The sequence below is a fragment of the Acanthisitta chloris genome, unplaced genomic scaffold, assembly GCF_000695815.1.
Source record: "Acanthisitta chloris isolate BGI_N310 unplaced genomic scaffold, ASM69581v1 scaffold6878, whole genome shotgun sequence".
Taxonomy (NCBI): domain Eukaryota; kingdom Metazoa; phylum Chordata; class Aves; order Passeriformes; family Acanthisittidae; genus Acanthisitta; species Acanthisitta chloris.
The window spans coordinates 2,563-26,322 of NW_008688614.1; the positions used below are offsets into that span (position 1 = coordinate 2,563).

General features: G+C 38.9%; 1 protein-coding gene across 1 annotated transcript; it reads left to right on the plus strand.

Moving 5' to 3' along the window:
* Positions 1-211: 211 nt before the first annotated feature.
* HADH (hydroxyacyl-CoA dehydrogenase) lies at positions 212-18,039 on the plus strand (the record flags this gene model as incomplete). The annotated part of the gene is made up of 7 exons (XM_009081091.1): positions 212-340; positions 1,822-1,979; positions 6,644-6,770; positions 11,187-11,276; positions 12,846-12,918; positions 16,031-16,147; positions 17,563-18,039. Coding segments are annotated over 7 exons (813 nt in total), but the record flags the coding sequence as incomplete, so codon positions are not given.
* Positions 18,040-23,760: the final 5,721 nt, after the last annotated feature.

The window sequence follows — 23,760 nt, forward strand, 5'->3', positions numbered from 1 at the left end:
CTGAAGTTCGAGACCTTTATCCCTTCCATTCCACCCCAGCTGTGTGCAGGTTTTATGATTCTGCCAGTAAAATGCCTTTGATTCAGTGTTCTTTAGCTCTCTTTTTCCCAATTCATTGCCTGGTGTCTTGTCTGCCCCAAAACAAATCAGTGTGATTGGTTGTATTATGACATTGACGTTGAACCTTTTTTTTCTTTTTTTTAACTTTCAGGTTGCAGCAGCCAGTGGTCACACTGTGGTGTTAGTAGACCAGTCAGATGAAGTCCTTAAAAAGTCTACAAAAGGAATTGAAGAGAGTTTGAAGAGAGTTACAAAGAAGAAGTTTGCAGATAAGCCTGAGGTTGACATCTTCTTCTTTATTCCTCTAGGAAAACTTAGGAGCATAAAACCTACCATATTGAAGCTCTGATATTGCTTACAGTTGTGCATTATAGGGCTTGGTAATATACTGGCTTAAAAAGAAAAGTTTTTCCAGTGTGTTGAAGAACTTGCATTTTCTTTTTTTTAAAATTTAGGGAGGTTACTTTCCTTAATAGACTTCAGCCTTGAGATAAATATTTAAACCAGCTTGGTGAGCTTTCAAAACAGATGCTAAATGAGAAATGGGGTCTAATTATTCATCCTAACTTAATATCAAGCTATCTTTGAGTGCTCATGTGGGAATGCACCAATTTTGTTCGAAAGCAAATGGTAACTAAATTGTCTTAATACCTTAGTAAGGAGCCTCCCCCACCAAGACTTGGGCACAGGATTACTGCAAAGGAAATGAGAGTGCAAGTAGAATGAATTGGATGTATAAGATACTTTGCATTTGCATTACTGTGTAAGACTTATATACAGCAAGCCATTGTGGAGCAGCTGATGCATCTAAATTTGTATCCTAGGGGTTGCTTGTTGCTATGCTTATTTCTCTAAACTCCACATCAGATTTATTTCTTCTTTTGGTATGCATTAATGTATATAATGTATGCCAGTACTGATGTTTGCCAGCAGAAATGATGCAGCAGACAAAGGAAATGAAAAGGGCTTGTTTGCATGAGTACAGAAGTGCCAGAATAACCAGAGCATACATGCATCATTAGGGGGAGTCTTTTAATCCAAAAGCAAACTGTCCACATCATATCTGTGCTTTTTGTATGACATTCTATGTCATACAAATGTCAAATGTCATTTTGTATCACATTTGTATTACATTCTAGCATGCAGGGTTTATTTTTACTTGCATTATTTACTTGTATTACCTCTCCATTGGTAAAGTCTTGCAGTTCTGTTTGATTTCTGTCCTCACAAACTATGTCATCAATTGGCAGATTTACTAGTCAGAAAACATAAATTTTCCCCCACATTTGCACTGAAACTATAGGGAGTGTGGCCATCTCATTTCCTGAAGTATTCAAGAACTGGCACTGTTCATAAGATTGAAACCAGGTAATCCCTGAATGAAAACATTGCAGAGATCTGACACTGGAAAAGTTCCTCTTTATGAAAAGCAAGTCCAGGTTGTCTTAGCTACTGATTGATCAACCAGTTGATCACTCAGACTCTTATGCTGATGGTTGGACTGCAGCAAATGGTCTTCTTAAAGGAATTAATTCAAAGGTCTCCTATTTGCTTCAAAGCAGATTAGTTTGACTAGGAGAATTTTGTCAGTGGAATGCATTGTATCTGTACACACTTAGAACTTTCTCACTGATTTGTAAATGTGTCAGACTCAGAAATTTTGGGGGCTCAAAACCACTTTCAAGCACATAAGAGGATTTGCATGTAAAAATAAATTGAATCATTGTAAATAGACATTACAACTTCTTGGAAATGTTTCAGGCTGGTACTGAGTTCGTTGAGAAGGCCTTAAAGAACCTCACAACAAGCACAGACGCAGTATCAGTGGTCCACAGCACAGATCTGGTGATAGAAGCCATTGTGGAGAACCTGGAAGTTAAAAATGAACTCTTCAAGAGGCTGGATAAGTTTGCTCCAGAGTATGTGTATTTTTCCTGTTACATTTTGAAACTTAGACCATTGTGTCTTTTGTTTTTATTCTTACTGTTAGTTCTCTATTTCTTAGTTGCTTTACTTAAAACTAGGACTGTTTCCCTCTTAAACTAACTCCAGACTGTTGTGTGGTATGCAATAGTTGTTGTGCCAGGTGCATATGTTACAAACACTCTCAGGTGTGTTTGCCAGGTTTAGTTGCTTGTTACATTGCTTCATTTGTTGTGGTTCCAGGTATGTTTAATCACAAAGTTTGTCTATCTACTTTGGCAGGTTCAAATCTAAATCCAATTGCAAGTGCACAACAGTAGAATAAACTTGATCCTGTACACATGGGTTATGGCTAACGACATGTTCCCGTATTTAAATAGGGAATTGGGGTGATAAAGTATTTGTTTTCAGCACGGCTGGCATTGAAATAATTTTAAGAAGTCTGAGCCTCCTAGGTGTAAATCTCTGTCAGCTCACCAGTGACTCAAGTGAACTAAGTGTACTTTGTATTACAAGAGTTTGGAAACAGCTGATTGCTGGTTATTGTGTGTGGTGTAAGAGTGTAAGTAATGTTTTAGTATGCACTCATTCAGTTACTTAGAGTCCTTGGAACTGTCTTTGGACTATATTTGATAACTGTTGGAAGTTACTGTTGAATTGTATCCAAAGCCAAAAATGCTGTTAAGCTGAACATGCAGTCTCAGAAATTTGAGCCTTGCAATTGATGACTCAGGATCACAAGACCTTGACTGCTTGCAGGTTGAGGTTTTAACTAGTATGGCTCAATCTGGGGGTATTGGCTAAGTGGTATTCTAGACTATCTAGCTAGGCCTGTCAGCTAGGCAAGCTGTGGCTTGAATATAATGACAAGGGAGAAAAGATGTTATCATTAGTTGACTGGGGAGATTTTCAGGCTTTCTCATGTGGTCACTAATCAAAATCACCTGGTACTTCTGAAAACTCGGAGCCATGTACTGAGCACAGGGTAACTTGCCATTACCCTTAGGCTGACACAGAAAAGTAAGTAGCTGCCTTTGGCATTTATGAAAATACCTTGTTATGATTAGATTGTGCCTATTCTGTGAAAACAGACCACTGGTTGCCTGAGTCTTTAATGAGCAAATTAGTGTGTACTAAATGGCAAGCTGTCTAGAACCAGTCATCAAGGAAATGTGGGCACGGGGACTTGGAGCCTCAATTTAAAATATGTATATTTGGAACACCCGAGGTTATTTTTCATAAGGCTGAGCCGTTTGTCAGCATAGCTGCCCCAAAACATGGAATTTTACATTACAGAGTGTGAAAAGATACTGGGAGTTGTTCAGATGTGCTCCTTCCTGGGGTGAAAGGTAGGATTTTGCAGGGTTGGAAAAAATGCCTAGATAAGAAGCCTTTGTTTTTAAGAGGATATTTATTTGAAAATTATGATAGACATAAAGATTACATGTAGGATAAAGAAAAGTGAATAAAAAAGAATACAGGTTGCAGTGTAGAAAGCCTAGATGAAGTGAGAGACAGTCTGAGAAAGTTTGTAGCCAAGTGTTTAAAATATTAGCTATTGGATACAAAGCATAATTTGTAGCTATGTGAGGAGTATAGAATTTATCCACTGCAGTGGAATGGAAAGCTCTCCCTGTGAGTGCAGCATCACACAGCCTGCACTAATATTGCACAGTGCAGAGTTTATAAATCTATGATATGGACTGACTCTCCTGTCAGCTTCGTGGGGGTGATGGGTTTGTGGTTAATTGGTAACAAAGACAGGATTTGTTTAAAGAGGCTTTGCCTCTGTGGGGCCCTGGACATGGCTAGCCCTGTGAAGTGTGTGTTACAGGCAGAGCCCACGAAAGCCCAGACTCCTGAGGAGGGAGGACTTGTCTTAATTCAGGTCTCAGGACTTACTGTGGGGGTAACTGGTAGAGGATTGAAATGTAAGGGGCTCTGTATTGCACTTGTTCAGACAAGATGATGAATTCTGCCTGTGGAACATAAGCTGTGTGACTCTGCATTTTAAAATTTTTCTTCTTTTGTACTCTCTTGTCTATCTTATGCATTTCCTCAGCTGCAACAGCTACATGTTCATCTCCCATTTTTTCACTATGACAGCCTCTCCAATGAAGCTACATCTAGGGACAGCACAAAACCAAAATAAAAACAAGCCCACAAACCAAAGCACAATTAACTTAATTCCTCTTCCTTTTTTTAATAAAAGAACTATAATTCCTCTGAAAATGAATCTATAAATAGAGGGGAGTGGAAAAGCTTTTCTTTATTGAGAGAAGTTGTATTTGGGAGTGGAGAGTGAATTTCTTGTAAGTTTTCAGAGCAAACATAATGAGCCAGGAGAGTTTGACAACCCCAGAGCACACTGGGAACTCAGGGTATTCCTCATTTGGGTAACCCTCCAGGTGAAATGGTGAATACTGTTCCTTGGGTGCCATCAATCTGAGATCATACTGGTTTGTGTTCTTAGAGCTTTGCAAAATTCCTTGTGTGTGTTCTGTTCCTCTCAGTGTTATACTCACTCTCCTAGTGTGGTATTGGTTACTGTGTTACATGACTATCATCTTCAGAGCAGGATTAAGCATTGCTACTCACTCTTCAGTTCTGTTTTCCTTTCCTTGAATTGAGTCAGTCTTGCATTTCTGTTTTGAAGAGATCATGCAAGGGTTTTTGTAGAATATCCTCACGGTTGTTGTGGCCTTTAGGCATTTAAACACTGCAGCACTTTCCCAAATGGGGAATGTGGCAAAAGAATTTTTGGGTATCCACTTGAAGAACTCTTGTGTACTTGCTTTCTGTTTACTTCTGGGATGAAGACCAAGACATTTCTTGGTTTAGGATTTATCTTTAGACTTGGAAACTCAGCTCTGAGCTGGCCAGTGGTGTTCAGCTGTCCATGGTGTTAGAATCAACGTGTTATAAAACTGTTGCAAAAGAAGCATTGATCAGTGTTTGCTGTGTCAGGACTGTAAGAGTCAGATTTATTGAAATCATCTGTTTGTCTTGTGTTTGGCTCTGGTTTTTATGTCTTCCCCTGACCCACTAGATGGCACCAAGAGAAAGCAATCTGGTGTCTGGAAAAGCACTGCTATGGCTTCACTAGTACTGTTGCTTTCCAAAACCTTCCAGCTCTGCTATCACTTGAAGCATGGATTATGTAATTCTAAGTCACAGAGGCATTAAAATTCTGTTTTAAACTCAATTTAAATCAATTGGCTGGTCAGTGCAGAAGGTATAAATAAAATCCCCTTGCACATAGAGTAAATTTAATGTGTTTTTTTCTCCAAGGCTTTATGTTGTGTGAGGCTCCAGTAGTCACTCACAGAAGTGATACTTCTCCAAGGCTTTATGTTGTATGAGGTTCCAGTAGTCACTCACAGAAGTGATACTGAGGTAAAATCTCTTATTTAAGTGAACCCAGATATAAACTTAACAATGATTGCATTTCACAAATCAATGTGCTTAGTTTTTATATGACTATTGGAATTTTTATATACAGTGGCAAATTTTCAATAAGGATAAGTGACTTTTGTATGCATTGACCTTGCAAGGTCAAAACTATGACATGTAGAGTACTCATTTTAGTCCCCTACCTCAGAACAATATAAGGCCCACTTTATGCTGGGGAAATATCATAAAAATATTTGTAAGAAGAATAAACAGGAATTTTCAGGGGTTTTTATTTCCTTCTCTATAACAAAAATAATAAAAAAGGGAAAACAATGTGGGTATTTTTGTCCCCAAATGTTTTCTTTTAAGGCCACTATAGGATGTCCCCAGGATATCTTTTTGAAATGTCGTTAGAATGCAGCCCAGAATGGAAGTTAGGGTTTCATCCCTAATTCAGTTTCTGATTTTTGTGGTTTGAAGAAAAAGCCATTTCTGTAAGTTTTTGGTGTGACATCACTACAGCAGGGCTGTTGAGGTTCTGATATATTTCTGGGGGAAAAAAACCCCACCAAAACTCAAATTATTACAAGTTGCAGTTAACATTTTTTAACTCATCAAATGTTAATCTGCATTGATATTTCCCTTGTATTTCTCTAAGATAAAATTGCAGTTAGTAAATCTGGTTTATGTCTGGAAAAGGACTTCATATATGTCTTAAAATACTTGGGATTTTGTGTATCCTTTGCAGTGTCCCATGCATGGCACTTTTTATCTTTTCTCTTTGTTTTCCATCAGATCTTTGCTCTGGTGGCAGGTTTGGTCATCACATCTACCACTGATCAGCATAAAGAAAACCTAGATTCCAAATTTTCCTTGCTCAAATTTCCAGCACTCTGAAGCACATTTTCAACATGGCAAACTTTTGGGTTCAACAGATGAGTAAATGATTAACAAAACCCAATAAATACCCTTAGGTTTCCATGATTGCTGAAGGAATTACCTGGAATAGATTTGAGGAATTAAAAAAGGTTTCTGCTTGCAGAATCTATTTTCCATCACTTAATAATAAATTAGTACTCCGTGTATTTCCTTGAGAGTCAGAAACTCACATAGTCCTTGCAGTGGTTATTTCATCATTGCAGTAGGACAGTGATAAACTGCAGGGATATTTCTGAGAATTCTTTGGCTGGTTAGCCAATAGATGTCTATGTTTAGTGCACTTATCTCCTACTGTCATTCATGCAATCCATATATTTCTTATTTCCAGGCATACGATATTTGCAAGCAACACTTCATCCTTGCAAATCACAAAGTTGGCTAACTCAACCACCAGGCAGGACCGATTTGGTGGTCTCCATTTCTTCAATCCTGTGCCTCTGATGAAGCTTGTGGAGGTAAGTGTGTTATGACCACTCCTTAGAGTGGTAGTTTTGGTCATGTTCCATCATAATAGCACCTGCAGCCCAGCAATGCACTTGTCATCACTGATGTTTCAGTTAGATGGAAGAGTAGATCACAGCTTACAGCTCTTTTGGTATGGAATTGGGTACCTCTAGTGATATGAGAGTGGTGCAGTCTCTGTTGAGGGGCAGAGGTAATTCCTTCAGGCTCCAGAGTTCTCCCCTGAACTGCCAACAGAGGTGCAGTTTATGGCAATCATTTCAGCCATGCAGGCAAGCTGATGAATAAGAACTATTCTACTGGTGTAGAAATTGACAGAAAATGACATGAGATGAAATTTTATTGCTTTGTGACTTTTCAAACTAAGTGAGTCATGTTTGTTTCAATGTTTCAGATGTTTTGTCTGGAATATTACAGGATTTTCCAGCATTTGAGGAAGTGTAAAAAGAAGTTTTTACATAACTCTTCAGGTGTCTTTTCTAAACATACTCTCTTTGGCTACATCATGCAATTTCTAATGATACTGCAACACAGAGCAGAATAAGGAATGACCCAGTATAAGAGTTTATCTGAGTCTCCAAAGTAAGGATCACACTGCAGAAAAAATAGCAGGTGTCCAGTCTTTAATTTTTTCTTACCTTTCCCTAGTATGGCTGACCTTGATCAGCTAGAACTTACAAACTCTTGACTAAGTGAAAATAAACTTTGCATTTTGGCTACTCTTCCCCCAAAGTTTCATGTACTTTGTACCCTTAAGTGCTGTAAATCATTTTCCTCTGTCCCATGAGTCATTAATTCTAGTGTTGCTTTGGTGACAAGCAGTTCAAATATGTTGTGCCTGCCATTTGAATGCCTGAGATTCACATTATTGTATTTTTTGCTTGTTTCCCTGTAAAAGATGTATTATGCAGTTGCTTGCTCTGTGTCTTTGAATGTATCCTTGTCTTCCTCCTCCTTTTGAAATGTTTGAACCTTTTGGCTGAAATGAGCAAATTTCACTCAGTTTACAGTTTGTCTGATGAGGGCTCTGACACATGCAAATTCTCTCTCACTAACTTCTGTATCAAGGTTGATTATTATTTTTTTTAGTTTAATATTGCATCCTATATATTGTGACTAAATGTTCTGGAGACGTGTAAGAAGGAAAGGGAGGAATTTTATAGGTGTTGTCAGAGATAGCAAAGCTATTTAACATAATTCCTTAGGGCAACACAGATTTTATTGTCTTCTGTGCTAAGAAGGACTGGTTGGCAGTTATTTATTTCTGTGCATGAAATGTTCTATGTCTTAAGCCTAAAATAAATCATACTCTTTAGAAACCTAAATCAAGCATCTGTGAGATCAGAAAAATACAAAAGATACCTATCATTGTTTATAAAAAACAAAACCAAGCAATCCCTGTCTGACTGCTCTGCTCAATCTTTATAATTTCGGGGTTTTTTTCATGTGACTTTTGAATGTCCTGCCCCAGAGTCACTGCAGTTGATGATCTGAAGAACTTCAAAGCAGAGAAGCTGTACTTTTAGTGGTTTGTTGTAGAAAGGTGCCAATATTAGTAAATCAATATGATTTTCAAAGCTTTGATTTTGTTTCAGATCTACTTCTGTAAATCAGGATTGGCACTGACAAACACTGCAGAACAACATTTTCTATGTAAAACAGATGTTTCAGTTTGAAATAATCAGGGGAAACTCAAGAGAATCACCAAAACTATGAAAGGTATTACTGAAATTGCCAGTCATCTCTCATGGAAGTTGTCCTTCATGGGTCACAAACCTGTGGTGCCTCTGAGTCTTATCTGCTCTTTTTTAGGTTGTTGATCTCCAGCTCAGAAGCACATAGCTTTGAGGGGATTTCTTTCTCTAATAATCCAAAAGGCTAGTGCTAATTTTTCAGAGTTCTGAAGTATATATTAAAAACTCATACTTGAAACTGTTGCAGACTTGCTCAACTGTCTCAGATATTTATATCTAATACCCAAGTAGAAGAGCACTATTTTTACTGCTGTGAAACAAGCCTTTTTCTCAGTCCTAACTGGTGTTCTTTTTTTGTGTTGGCCTTATGTCAGTCAATAGGTTGGGGGAAATCTCTGTGTGACAGGGAAAGGCTGTGGGTGTAGTCTACCTGGACTTCAGTAAAGCCTTTGGTACTGTCTCCCACAGCATTCTCCTGGAGAAGCTGTCAGCCTATGGCTTGGATGGACATATTCTTCACTGGGTTAAAATCTGGCTGGCTGCCTGGGCCCAGAGAGTGGTGGTGAATGGATTTGAATCCAGCTGGTGGCCCATCACTAGTGGGATTCCCCAGGGATCAGTACTGGGGCTAGTCCTGCTTATTATTTTTATCAATAATCTGGATTAGGGGCTTGAGTGCACCCTCAGTAAATTCACAGACAACACTAAATTGGGTGGGAGGTGTTGTCTGCTGGGAGAGTAGGAAGGCTCTGCAGGGGGATCTGGACAGGCTGGATTGATGGGCTGAGGGCAATGGTGTGAGGCTGAATAAGGCAAAGTGCCAGATCCTTCACTTCAGTGACAACACCTCCGTGCATTGCTACAGGCTTTGGAAAGAGGGTGTGGACAGTGGTCCAGTGGAAAAGGACCTGAAGTGCTGGTCACCAGCAGCTGAACGTGAGCCAGCAATGTGCCCAGGTGGCCAAGAAGGCCAGTAGCATCCTGGCTTGTGTCAGGAATAGTGTGGCCATCAGGACCAGGGCAGTGATCATCCACCTGTACTCGGTACTGGTGAGGCTGCACCTTGAATCCTGTGTTCAGTGACCATACTACAGGAAGGACATTGAGGTGCTGGAGCATGTTCTGAGAAGGGTCTAGAGAGTAAGTCATGTGAGGAGTGGCTGAGGGAAGCTAGTGTTTGGAGAAAAGGAGGCCCAGGGGAAACCTTCCAACTCCCTACAACCAGCTGAGCAGAGGTTTTTGCAGGGTGGGGTTCAGCCTCTTCTCTCAGGAAACTAGTGACAGGACAAGAGGAAGCAGCCTCAAGATGTACCAGGGGATGTTCAGCTTAGACATCAGAAAGAATTTTTTTCCTAAGGTGTGGTTTAGCATTGGAATGAGCTGTCCAGGGAGGTGGTGATGTAACCACCAACTCCCTACAACCAGCTGAGCAGAGGTTTTTGCAGGGTGGGGTTCAGCCTCTTCTCTCAGGAAACTAGTGACAGGACAAGAGGAAGCAGCCTCAAGATGTACCAGGGGATGTTCAGCTTAGACATCAGAAAGAATTTTTTTCCTAAGGTGTGGTTTAGCATTGGAATGAGCTGTCCAGGGAGGTGGTGATGTAACCACCATGCTTCCCCGGGAGCTTTCAAGAAACGACTGGACGTGGCACCTAGTGCTACAGTTTAGTTGACATGGTGGTGTTTGGTCAAAGGTTTTATTTATCTTGGGGGTCTTTTCCAAGCTTAATGATTCTATGACTTAGTGATATGAACAAGTTGGTCAGCCTTGCCTACTTATGTATATTAGTTTTAGGTTACTGCACTTGGAGTTCAGTTTCAATGTAAGTATCACAACTTCTGCAAGTCTGTCTTTTTTGGTTTTTTTTTTTGGGGTGGAGGTTAGGAGGACAGGGAGTGTTGATGGTGGTTGGGACTCTTATAAATGATTCAATGCATCCCAACTCCAGTGAAGTACAGATTGGGGCTCTTATAAATGATTTAATGCATCCCAACTCCAGTGAAGTACAGAAAATACTACATGTGACAGAAGACTCAGTTGTGAACAAAATCAATGTGGAAATATACTACTGAAAATCTTAGAGGGCTGCCACAAATTGGAAAGATAGATTTTAAATTTTCGTTAGTATTAAATGTCTGATGTGTTTACATAGGGCCCAGAGTGAATGTTAGAACCTGTTATATCAGGAACTATATCTGTTCTCTTGAAGGATGTTTATGTATTTCCCAAGACAAGAGAGACTATGTAGCTTTTAAAGTTGTTTTGTTACACAATAATCTCTTAAGTGTGATTCCAAATATCTGTTCTCTTGAATGATGTTTATGTGTTTCCCAAGACAAGAGAGACTATGTAGCTTTTAAAGTTGTTTTGTTACACAATAATCTCTTAAGTGTGATTCCAAAGGATGTCTCCTTTTACCATCCATCCATAGCAGCTGAGTGGGAAAGTGTCTTAAAAAACACATAATTTCAAAATGTGCAAAATGCTGTATCTATCTTTAAAATAGATTTCTGTGTCAGTTACATTTCTATCCATTGAAATCGTTTTTTTTGCAAAAGTGTTGTGATTTTCTGGATTACAATTTGTTCATTTCTGTAATGGGGCAATGAGAGAGAGAGTGTTCTGGATTACAATTTGATCATTTCTGTAATGGGGCAATGAGAGAGATTCTACTTATATATGTGCTTATGCTCTTCCTACCTTCCCTCTGTCTAGGTCATCAAGACTCCAATGACCAGCCAAAAGACTTTTGAATCACTTCTGGATTTCAGTAAAGCAGTAGGAAAGAGCCCTGTCAGTTGTAAGGTGAGTACATTTTGACTGTATAGCGTTCAGAGCATCTGTTCTTGTAGAGTATTTATTTTAAGGTGGTGGGTTTTAGTCAATGTAAGAGCACTTTCAGACTTTCCAGCTGCTTCTTTTCCAGTTTATCTTCCTTATTAAAAGCAGTTTGACAAAGAAAGCACCCACATTTACCACAAATTCTTCAAAGTAGAGTGACTTTAGACACCTTGTCTGGAGCAGCAAAACTCAAAAGGGTTTTGGGGTCTGTTTTTTGAGTCTTGCAAAAGCCTAGACTGCAGAGCTTAAGCAGGAACTCATCTTTAGCCATGCCAGAGACAAGGCTGCTACCTCTTGTACTGTGAGACAGTTGGATGAATCCTCCATGGTGTGCTCATTGCAAGCTTTTCTTTCCTGCAGTAACTAGACACATATTAATCTTCATTGCTTCACAGCTTTGTTGTTTTTTTCTCTAGAGGAGCACCCTACCTCCTAAGCACACTTTTTCCCAATCCATTAAGTTGTGGTCTGGGTAGCTTTATGCAAGCCATAGCCCCCAGGAGACATTTGATCATAAAAAGAAGGGCCTGCATTCCAGTAGTTACCAGTAATTCAGCATCTGGATGCTGGACTCAAAATTCTGGCTGTACTACTAAATTGTTTTGTGGCCTTAGTTGATGTTTTTTCCTGTTTCTGTCACAGTTTTTCAGTATGTAATATGTAGAATATATGATGAATTGTTGTTATAAATTAGCTTGGATAGAGGGTAATGTAGTCTCCATGTCTGAACCTTTCTCTTTTCTTTTATTTAATTCTTGTTTGTAGAAGGAACAATGTTTGGAATTCTCTGGATTAAATATTGAGATAAAATGGAATGAACAATAAACATCTCAAACAGTAGTAGTGTACCAAATAAAACTGTATTTATAGAGCTCTTCTTCTTGCACTTGTTGATTTTAATTAAAACTTGTGTAAAAGAAGTTCTGCATCCAGTTGTTATTTTCTGACAGTGTATATCTTGTCTTTTCCGTGATAGTGTTGGTGTTTACTATTGAAATGTCTTTTCAGTGATAGTGTTGGTGTTTACTATTGAAATGATCCTAACATTCAAAAATATGGTTTACCAGTGAGCTGCAGGGGAGAAGTAGACTGTTTAGTCAAGAGTGTTTCTGACAGTGAACACACACACAAAAATCCCAAATGGGAAAGAACTGCTCTTCTCCTGTCCTTCAGGTTTGGGAAGAACTGCTCTTCTCCTGTCCTTCAGGAAATGGTATCATCAGGATTTTGATAAAGAAAAGACATATGCTAACTGGCCACATTAAATTGTTTTAAGATTAATTGAGTTGGGCTTGTAGTAGTCTTATTGTTCTTGGTCATGATGAATCTTTATGTGCCATTCCTTGTTTGCAAAATTCATCTTTTATGTTTTAGTACAGAGCAGAAAAATCAGATGAAAAAGACAGTTCAGAGAGTATCATAAGTTGATGATAAAATAAGTTTCGTTATCCACTTGTTTTATTTGTCACGTAGTGTTTGAGCATAGTACTGGTAAAGGATGTTTACTTAGAATCTCTTTTTTATTTTTGATAGGATACTCCAGGGTTCATTGTAAACCGTCTCCTGGTGCCTTATATGATGGAAGCTGTTCGACTTTTTGAGAGAGGTATTTGTTGGGATATTGATGTGAGGGAATGTTGACATGTAACACTACTAAATGTTCTGTTGCTTCAGAAAAGCCTTGGGATTCCCTCAGAATTTTCAGACCTTAAAGGCTGGAAGTGACTAGTGAATATCAAATATGAGCCAATAGGTGTAGATGGAATGACCTTGCCTGCACATTAAAATGTCAGGTTCTAGTTACTTGTGTGGGAAATTCCTGGTGGTAGAAAATGTTTCTGGCTTGTAGGTGACAAGGTGAGTGTAGTGCCATTGCAAAAATATCCTCTACCAACTATTCAGGAACATCCCTCCCTTTGTCCCAAGAGACACTGATAAAAGTGATTGAAAATCCCTCAATGGGACCATTAGCAAAGTTCTCCTGAGTTCATTTATATGAGGCTTGTGAAATAAACCACCAATTTTCAGGAGAGGTAAGTAGTATAATAGTGTCACACTACAGCACTAGCATAAAAGTGGCCTCAGCTATTATGTTCCTCTTCTATGCCCTTTTTTACACATAGGTTCTTTAGGAATTCCCATCTCACTGCTGGTCTTTTTTAGATTGATACTGAGGGTAGGTAGAAATAGTCATGAATCCCCAAAGAACCACTAAATTTTTCAAAGCATTGATACTTGTTTTGAAAAGAAAACAAGCCAATAATGAATGTAGTGGATAAAGAGGAAATTACAGAGTATAATTGCTTTTATTTCAAGTGCTCTACTCATAGCTCTGTGCTTCTAAGAATGTAATTTGAAACATTTTGTTTTTGAAATCCCTGCTTTTTTACAGATGAAAGCAATCCATTTTCAGGATTCCACCAAATATGCTTTAAATATTAAAAATCTCTTTTAAAGCACATGGAAGAAATGGTTTGATCTCCAGAAAAAAAACCCCAAGAACAACACTACTTGTTTATCCATCAATAGATGTACCTAATTACATCTCAAAGGGAGAAAAGAGCAAATTTAGTGACTTGAAAGGCAAAGGCATGGAAGTGAGGGGGCATTATTCTCTTAGAAAAAGGCACAGCTGTAAATAAAGTGTATGGGTGTTTCAGTGTGTTTAAAAAGGTGCCTTCGTTAAGTGACATGTATCATTGTGCATATTTCAGGAGACAACAGGACTTTTAATTAAATTCAAAAGAAAAGTGTCACTGAGTCTGTGTGTTAAATATACTGTTTTCTGCCTAAGCAGTACAGTATTTTGATTTAATCTCTACCCTGTTTTTCCACAGTATGGTATTTCCAAACTTGTTTAAGTTCATTTGTGAATTTTTAACTCTAATGAAATCTATTTTAAAAGCTGGTTGATGTTTTGAGAAGCCTGATGGCTGTCTTTTAATTCCTATTTTCCATTGAATCAGGTTGCATTTTTACTGTATCCTTTTTGTTAATTCTTAGAGTAGACACTTGAGCCTGATTGTCATCCACATTAGAATGAAACTGTCTCTCTTTCCTGACAACTCCAAGCACTGAAATGCCACTGTATTAGGCCAGTCCTTGAGTTTTGATTTATACAAAATCTCATTCTGTTAAATGTGCACTTTTGCATTGGCAAAATACCTTTAGTATGTTAACAGTGGTTTAAACAGGGGGCATGTTATAAATATTGATGTGTGGTGGCCTGTACTGCCCTATTCTTAGTGGAAAAACAAAAAAGCAGTCAAGTTTCTATGGAAATCTGCTTTATACTAGGAGAGGCTACTGTGCACTAGGGGTCCAACCCTTGTTTGCCCTTTGGCTATTTTTGATTGTAATTGTATTGTAATGAAACTGTATATTGTCAGGCAGCCAAGTCCCAGGTTTGACAAACAAAGTGGGACAAATCTGTTTGTAGAACAAGTGTGTATACCTGTATCAACTTCAAATGAGCTCAGGATTTAGGTGTGTTTGAATCTGGGGAACTGAAATTCTGTTAGAATTAAGTAAGGCTAGTTTTCCCAGTTTCTTGGAAATAAAATGTGGTTTAAACAAAACTTTGTCAGCTTTAAAAAGTAAAAGGCAATATCTAAAAATTATTACTTGATACAGAACTTCCACTGAAGTTGCCTTTACAAGAGATTTTGTAATTTTGTTTCTAAGCTTCTCTGATCTTAGGCATATAAGTTGCATAAGGCTCTGCCTGCCAAGATTTTGGACACCCTGAATGTCTGTGCACATCAAGTGTGGAGGTTACTTAACAAGTACCTTTGGGGTTTGTATAACCTCATCCTTCTTATAGGATCTGCAAAGAAGTGCACTGCCTTTATCAAAATATGAATTAGAAGTAAAGCAGTAGAGGTGCATCTGCTTTGATGACAGTGTAACATATATATTCCCAGCAAAAGAAAGGTGAATATTAACTGTGACAATGTGGCAACACAAGATTTGTATTTTTGTAGGCACAGACTGAAGTAGAAGTAAGAAATTTCTGATAATTTAGATTATTTTTTTTAAAAATAATATTTTTAGAAAAAATATTCATATTATTTTTTAAAAAATAATTTTGGAATTCACAGATTTAACTGCACCTGCTCAGTCTTTGCAGGTCACTCCTATCTGCCATCTCTGATGCTGATAGATACCCTTTAGTGAAAGGTGCTGTAACTGAGCAGGTTTCTCAGCTGCTCCTGCTCCCTTCTCCATGCCTGTCCTATCCATCAGCTGCATATCACTTGTCTTCTATCAGCCACAGAGTAAGGGTAGCTCTATCCCGTGCATCATTCAAAAGCTGCTGATCTCACAAAGCTGAAATTGAGTTGTTTTCTTATGCTGTTCTGCTGCTTCTAAAAGAAGCTCTTGATTCTTCGTAGTGACCAGTTCATCCTTTAGTCTTTGTGGTAGGTTCAGCACAGCAGCTGTGGCTCCATCAGTAGCACAGTGATCTATACTGAAATGCAGGAGGAAGCTGGAAAGAAGGCCCGCAGGGCTTTTTTTTATTATTATTATTTTGTGAGAAATCCTGCTTTTTACTCCAGCATGTGTATGCTGACTCCAGTTTTTGTGCTTCTGAAGCATGCAGAGATTTCTGTGAAGAGCTGCACCAGGGTGAAATAACACCCTGTTAATTATTTATAAGTGGTACCAAGTAGATGCGGAATCTTCTCTGTTCATCAAACTATCAATCTTTTCTCTAGGAGATGCATCAAAGGAAGATATTGATGTTGCTATGAAGCTTGGGGCTGGCTATCCCATGGGTCCATTTGAACTGCTGGACTATGTTGGGTTGGATACCAGTAAATACATTATAGATGGTACTGCATGCTTATTTTGTTCTGTTTTCTCCCTTATTTTGCTAACTTGTAGATGTTCTAATGCAAATGTGACTCTTAATTATTTAAACTGAATGTTTACAGCAGAGTCTTTTAAGTGTTGAGGAGAAAGGAGTGAGAATTCAGCACAGAATGCTGTGTGAATACAGGATTTGTACTGCAGGTCTGTACCCTTTGAGATGGGGACAGAACAGTGATGGTTTTGCTGACTTCATCAAGTTTCATTGGGAAATAATAATAATAATAATGGTAATTTATAGACTTAAAAAGGGAGTCAGTGGGAAGAGAGATATGTACTGGAGGTAAGAAATTCTGATGAAAAGAAACAAATGTTGAGATTCCCGATCCTTTTTCTGCCAGCAATGTTTTCATTCTTAATTAATGTGAAACCCAATAAATACCTCAAAAGATGTAAGTAAACCATCTCCCTTTCACTTCAGTTAATAAGTGAATGAATGTCACTACAGTAACAAAAAAATACATAATTGGTGATGCTTGTTGATGGATCATAGAATCATCAAAGCTGGAAGAAATCAAGTCCAACTGTCAACCCAGCACTACCCCTGTAACCCCTAAACCCTAAACCACATCACCCAGCACAGCACCAGAATGCCTCTTAGACAACCCCAGGGATGGTGATTCTGCCACCTCCCTGGGCATCCTATTCCAATGCCTGAAGTTCTTTATGCTCTTTTGAATGAGCAGCTTAAATATTCTCTGCAGCAGAATGTCACTTTGAAAATGGCATTTTCAGTGAAACCTGATTTGCTTTTAGTCAGTACTGTGGAGTAGTGTTCTATTGTTCTGACCATGTCTTTCACAGGTAGAAATTCAATTTGGAATATCTTCGCACTTAAATTCCTATTCCAATGCCTGAAGTTCTTTATGCTCTTTTGAATGAGCAGCTTAAATATTCTCTGCAGCAGAATGTCACTTTGAAAATGGCATTTTCAGTGAAACCTGATTTGCTTTTAGTCAGTACTGTGGAGTAGTGTTCTATTGTTCTGACCATGTCTTTCACAGGTAGAAATTCAATTTGGAATATCTTCGCACTTAAATTTATTTTCAGCATAGGCAGTATGTTATTTCCATGTGCTTAACTATGTTTCAAAAGTTCTCCTTAATTTTTTTAAAGTATTGCAAGTCCTCAGTGCTGGAGATTATAAAGTGTTCAGAACATACTTTGCCTGAAGACTAATTGTTAGATTTGCTAGTAATCATCAATACTGATCTGTGCTTTATGAAGCTGTATTGAAGGGTCTCAGAGAGTCTAGAAAAAGTTCTAGACCTCTTCCAGTTTTCTGGCTTCTGAATATTTTTCTAAGGAGATGCATATCTCTATTATTTTGTATATAAACAGAACTGTTACACATTCATCCATTTCTTTTTCTTTCCAGGATGGCATTCATTAGAGCCCAACAATCCTCTTTTTGCACCCAGCCCACTCCTGGATAAACTGGTAGAAGAAAAGAAGCTGGGTAAGAAGACTGGAGAAGGATTTTACAAATACAAATGAACTCCAGACCTCAAGAGGTGTTTAACAATCTGTGTATGCTCTTCAGAATTGCCATATTAGAGGTGAATTCTGTTTAAACCTTCCCAAGAATGGCACATGCTGTGTTTAGAACATAACCCACCTCTGAACTGAGTGATTGCACTAGTTAACTGTTTCTCTGGTCAAAGCTTGATTTGGTAGATTATTTTTTTTCTTCTAATTCTGAAAAGCTTTTTATGTACAGTGCCTTCATGAAAATGCTGATTTTTCTCAGGTGCGGTACAGAATGACAACTGAATTTCTGTATTTGAAACGTTATCATATTGATGGGGAAAATCCTGAAAATAACCTCACTTTCTTAAAAATAAAATTTGCAGCAATTCTCTATTGAATGTCATGGCTTACTTGGGTGGATTCCACTGGGTGGCAGTCTCTTTTCACTCTGGCCAATGCAGCGGCAGAAAGGAAGTTGCTTTGTTAGGGTTTTTCCTAAGTGCAGTGCTAATCTGTAGGTGTAAATTACAGTGCCTTGGACAATAATTTTTGTGAAGGTCATATTTCAAAAATAAAGAAGTAAATAAATAAAATCCCACAGTGACAGGCTGTCAGCTGGACAGCAGGCTCCCAATACAGCATTTCAACTCAGGATTTGTGCTGGGATTTTCTAACATTTTCAATTACTGGTTGAGGACCTACTTTTGCTAGGTGATGTAGAAACATAATGAAGATTTCTAGGTAATTTCTATTCTAAAGGGCCTAATACATAAATTAGGTTATACTAACTAAGCTAGGAAGCTGATGAAAGCTTCTGTGTGTTTTCTAGAGTCCTGTGAATTGGCTTCATTTAAAGTGTCATTTTTACATAATACACTACTACTGTAGTTGTGTACTTTAGGGGGTCTGTGCTGTGTAAACGAATAGATGTGTCTGGCTGTGTGAGGCATCTTCTGCTTTGCAACTTTATTTCCTTGGGGCTTACCAGAGCCTGGATTTGTTCATGATGGGAGTGCTGCAAATCCTGCCTTTTCTCCAGATATTGCAGACCAAGTGGACATGAGGGTTGGTGTTCCAGTTCACCTGAGTAGTAGTATTCCTTTACTTTTGTGTACTGAGTGCTTATACATATTTTTCTTAATTTAAGAAATTATGAATAATTACTTAATACTGTTGCCTCTTCCTCCATCATCTAATTCAGATTGCACATAAAGAAACTGAGGCTTGACACAGTTTCCTTGCACATCATCACACAAGAAATCTCTGAGTAGAGAATAAAAATTATTGTTTTATTGAATCCTGGCTCCTAATTACAGACCATCTGATTTTGAGACACTTGTCTGGAAAGAAAAGGGTTAAAGGAAAGAAATGATACTGTAGACAGTCACTTTCCTCTACTAATATAATGTTAAGCTGACTTGGTTTTAGTAAACTACAGTCCACTTGTTGCATCTGAAGGAACTCCAAGTTGCTTAATGCTTGTAGCTCAGTTTAGTGACTTTTAAGTGCTGCAGGGTGAAGTTATCTTCAGTACTACTGTTTTCAGTAGTAATTAAAAATGGGAACATGCATTACTCTTGTGTATTAAAAAATGCTATTTGTTTTTTACAAAAACATTCAGGCAGAATTAACTTGCTGCTGCTTCCTTTATTTGGAAGATCATCTTCAGTTTGGAAATGCGTAGGTTTATAGCAAGGCATAGGCTATTTAATGTGAAATGTGCAAAATATTTTTCACTATTAAATGTGATATTTTAGAAAAACAGACTTTCTCTAAAACAGTGTTTTCCTTTCAGGAGATCTAACAGGTACAGTATGTGTATGTGTAATACAAGGAACCTGAAAGAGGCATTTGTAAGTTTGACTTGCTATTTGAGAAGAGACTTCTTTTTCTCAGTAGCAAATAGGCCATGTGGAGGTACTTTACTGGTGGGTGGGGATGGTTTATTTTATCAGCATGTGGAATGCTGTGCCAGGATGAGCAGAGATGAGGTAAAGCATGAAAACTTCAAATACTTCCTCTTAAATCTAGATCAGGACATGTAGTGGTAATGAATGACTGAAGCTATTGACTCAAGGTGAGCCTTTTCTTTTGGTCCTCAGTGGGGAGACATGGAGAATGTCTCTTTTAAGGCACGAGGTTGTGAAGAAATTAGTGAGAAGTAGGATATTCAGTGGTTCCTCCTGATTTGTACAAGAATTTCTACAGCTTTGACGGTTTAAGGATTTCTGGGGGGCTTAAAGAATAGGTAATGAAACAAAGGAATTGTCACCACCTTTTCCTCAGTAAAAATTATTCCCCAGCCCTTGCTGTGCCTGCAACTTGATGCAGAGGTACACGAGTCACCTCCCACTGCATGTAATGTTGACAGGGGAATCTCCTTGGGCTGGTTTGGGCTGGGTTGGGTTAACTTTATTCACAGTGGCTAGTATGAGTCTGTGTTCTGGATTTGTGCTGAACACAGGGTTGATAATATGTTTTTTTTTTTGTTATTGCTGAGCAGAGCTTACACAGAGCCAAGGGCTTTTCTGCTTTTCATACTGCCATGCTGGCAAGAGGTCTGGGGGTGCATGGGAAGTTGGGAGAAGGCACAGCTGGGACAGTTGACCCCAACTGACACATGAGCTGCTGGCTAGGGTTAAGCCACAAAACTCCTACTGGCTAGTACCTCAGACTAGGATGTGGTATGTCAGACCTGCTCTCACCAGTCAGCCCCCCCCAAATTCTTATTAATCATGGAAAAGAGATTAGGGGGGAAAAAAGGGATAGAAGGAGGGAAGGCTGTTTGGTTTCCCTCCCTGCCTACTTTTAAAACCTCTGTGGGGGAAAAAAGGGATAGCAGAGAAAGGAGGGAAGGCTGTTTGATTTCCCTCCCTGCCTACTTTTAAAACCTTTAGTCTTTGTTATCCTTTCTGTCAGCAGGCCTCACAGATTTAGAGCTCTTGCCCCACTTTGGTCAAAGCTTTGAGATGTACACTTGGCACAGCTCGGGGGCAGCTTGACAGGCAGCAGCTGAGAGTCGGATGGGAGCCCAGCTACTGCAGCTGGGAAGATGGCTCCAGATTCAGCATCTGGGTCATTTCAGCTGCCAAATGTGCTCCATCTGTGGTCATCCTAGCTGCTGACACGACTTGGGGGGAAGACAGGAACACAGCAAGCTTTACAGAGGGAGTTGAAAGCAGAATTTTAATTGGACTGGAGGAGAGTGATCTGCAAGAATGGCTTGTGGAGTATAAAGTACAAAAGGTGGCAATAAAGTTTGATCTGAAGAGGAATTAAGTGTGTAGAAGTTAAAGTTTGCCTTTAACAAATGAAATATTCTCCATTAATGGCAGTGAACACTGTAATACTGTATGTGGGTCAGTAGTAACAGCTGCACTGCTGAGTGCAGATGTCCTGAAGTTCTCAAACTGCATCTGTGTTTGCAAGTCATTGAGTTTTTCCTGTTTATTACCATAGAAGACTTAATTTTCTTAGAAGATACAGGTGTCAACTTGCAGTATAGATTTGAATCTGGAATGGGAAATGGAGTTTGTTGCTGCTTTGTGGGGACTTGCAGAACATCACCTTGGTGGGAATTTAGTTGGGAAAACAGTATTGCCAGATAATGTAATGTATGTTGATTGTCTGTTGATGGAAGTTCATCCCTGGAAATGAGTAGCTCTCTTGAAGTGAATAGCCCAGCTCTGTCCTGATGGGAGTTTTTTTAAACCTATGCCTTATTTTATATGGCATAAAGAAGGGTTGACTGAGCAACTGCATAAAATAACTTGGAAAAGTATCTTTTTTTCTTTCTTAGACAAGTTGTATTTGTCCCCCCAAATCATCTGATCCAAGAATTTTGAGGAGACAATGCAAATGTCATTCAAAACCCAATTATAAATGACAAGCTATTGACAAGACATGAGTTAACTCCAGTATCTAGCATGGATGCTTCAGAGCCATGAGATCCATTGCTATCAGCCCTGTGCTCCAGCACTGAGTCAGGTCTCTGAAAAGATTGTAGTGGCTTCTAAGTGAGACTCAGAGTTTGTTCTCTGGATGGGGCTCTTATACACTTCCAGATATCTGTGAAACTTTTGAGGTTTGTCAGTTGATCTCTTCTATATATTCACTTCCTAAAGGCAGATCCACCTACTATAGTGAATGTTTATGAGAGTGAAGAAGCAAAAAATAAGAAATTTGCTTTATAAAGCAAAGTGTAGCGAGACTGTCTTGTTAAGTCTGAATCTGTTATTAGAAAGAGAAGGGCATCTGAAAAAGAGGTATTCTGTCTGTCTGAAAGGTTATCTTTGTGTGAAAAGGTCTTCTCTGTTCCTGACTTTGTGCCAGGCTTGGGGCAGTAAAGTCTGCAAATAAGTTAGGTGTGAGCCAATGCCAGTGTAGTGTGTTGCTGTGGCCAGAAAGGCTGGTGCTAGAGGATGTAGGTACTAGCAAACAATCTCTGTTGTGTTACTTTGTACTGTAATTGTGGTGCAGTATTGAGGCCTGAGATCCCTGAGGGCAGTCACTTGGGTGTGTGCAGGGCAGGACATAAAGGGGACAGGGCTCTATTGTTCTTTAGGGGAAAAAAGGAAGTGTATGTCCAGCCGTGAGAAAGCATGTGGTTTCTGCTGCTGCTTTGGGAAAACACTTCATAGTTTTCTTATTTAATGAAAAATTATTTTCCTGACAGAGAGGTTGGAAAATACATGTGAAACTACAGGTGCTTGCAGTTCTCTAGTGAATTCTTTGTGTAAGCATCCACTGTGTAGCATCATGAGATGCAAAATGTTTTCCATGTCTCAGAGTATTGCTCCTTAAGCTTATGTCCATTTTATAGATGTATAGCTGATGGCTATTGCCAATGTTCATACTAATAATTTTTAGTAGAAGCTATTGGCACCTAATTGCCAAAGTTTAATGCATGCTTGTTATTCTTGCATCTAGAGAAAGCCCCTTTACAGTACCAAGTGGCTTTAAAGATGTGGGCAAACCAGAAACTGGTTTTGTAGTTTATAGAGACCAACCTTCCCTAAAATTTTACTCTGACAGTTTTGGAGTTAATATTTTCAAGAGAGGCAATAGTGTCCTTGCACCTGTAGCTGTGGTGCTATGTTCTTACTTTCCTGCTTAGTACCACAGCAGTGACCCACATCTCAGTATTTCATTCACTACAGTTTGCAGCCATGTGAGCAATTATAAAACTGACCTGAATTATGCCTTTTTCCTGTGTTTTTTTGAAAGAGCTGAGACCAGGAGCAAAAGCAGATGCTACAATTCTTTTGAGAGCTAGATCTTTTCATGTTATGTGTTCCTTCAGTAGCTTTTCCTGTTGTTCACAGCCAGAGGGAAGTGCTTCTACTGAATTCTGTTAGAGAAGGGTCAAGTAGAGCCACAGTCTGGGAACTGTAAAGATGATTTGTAAAATGATCTGTCTTGAATTTTATTATCTTCTCAAAGGTTCACATTAAAACTGAAATCACTTTTTATGTACCACTTGCTATGCAGTATTCTTTTCCCTTTATAAATGCAATGTTATGCACAGTCTTAATTTAAGTGTATATGATCCCAGAACAGTCTGTTGATGAGATCTGGGGTTGTTACTGATAATATATTAACCAAGTCTAGGTTTGTATGCCCATGGAGCAGCTTTGCACTTCTTTAGTTCACTCTTTTTTATTCCCTTAGAGATTTTCTATTTGGTTTTCTGTAAATTGTCAGAAACTCACAGCAGTGCTTTCTCTGCAGAGGAACTAGCACCATAAGGCTCTAATGCTGTCTGGAAGTTTTGGTGGCTTCTGGGGGAGGAATAATACAAAACATCAAACCTGGTTATTAAAGGAGTCATTTCTTTTGTCATGTGGTGGCATGAGGCATCACAGTGAGGTGTAAGGCCAAGTTCTGTTTCCAGCCTGGGGTCAGATGCTGAAAGTTGGCCAGGGCACAGAGGGTATTTTAGCACAAGGCTTTTGCTTGGCAGGCACTAAGGAACTTGTTGCTTACTTTGGCTGTTCCATGCTGCCAGATAACAGGAATTTTTCCTAGCCTGTTGTTTGCTGCTGCTTTGCTTGGTGCATCTTCGCCCTGCCTGGTAACAGCTTCTTCTATTCTGGTCAAATATTTC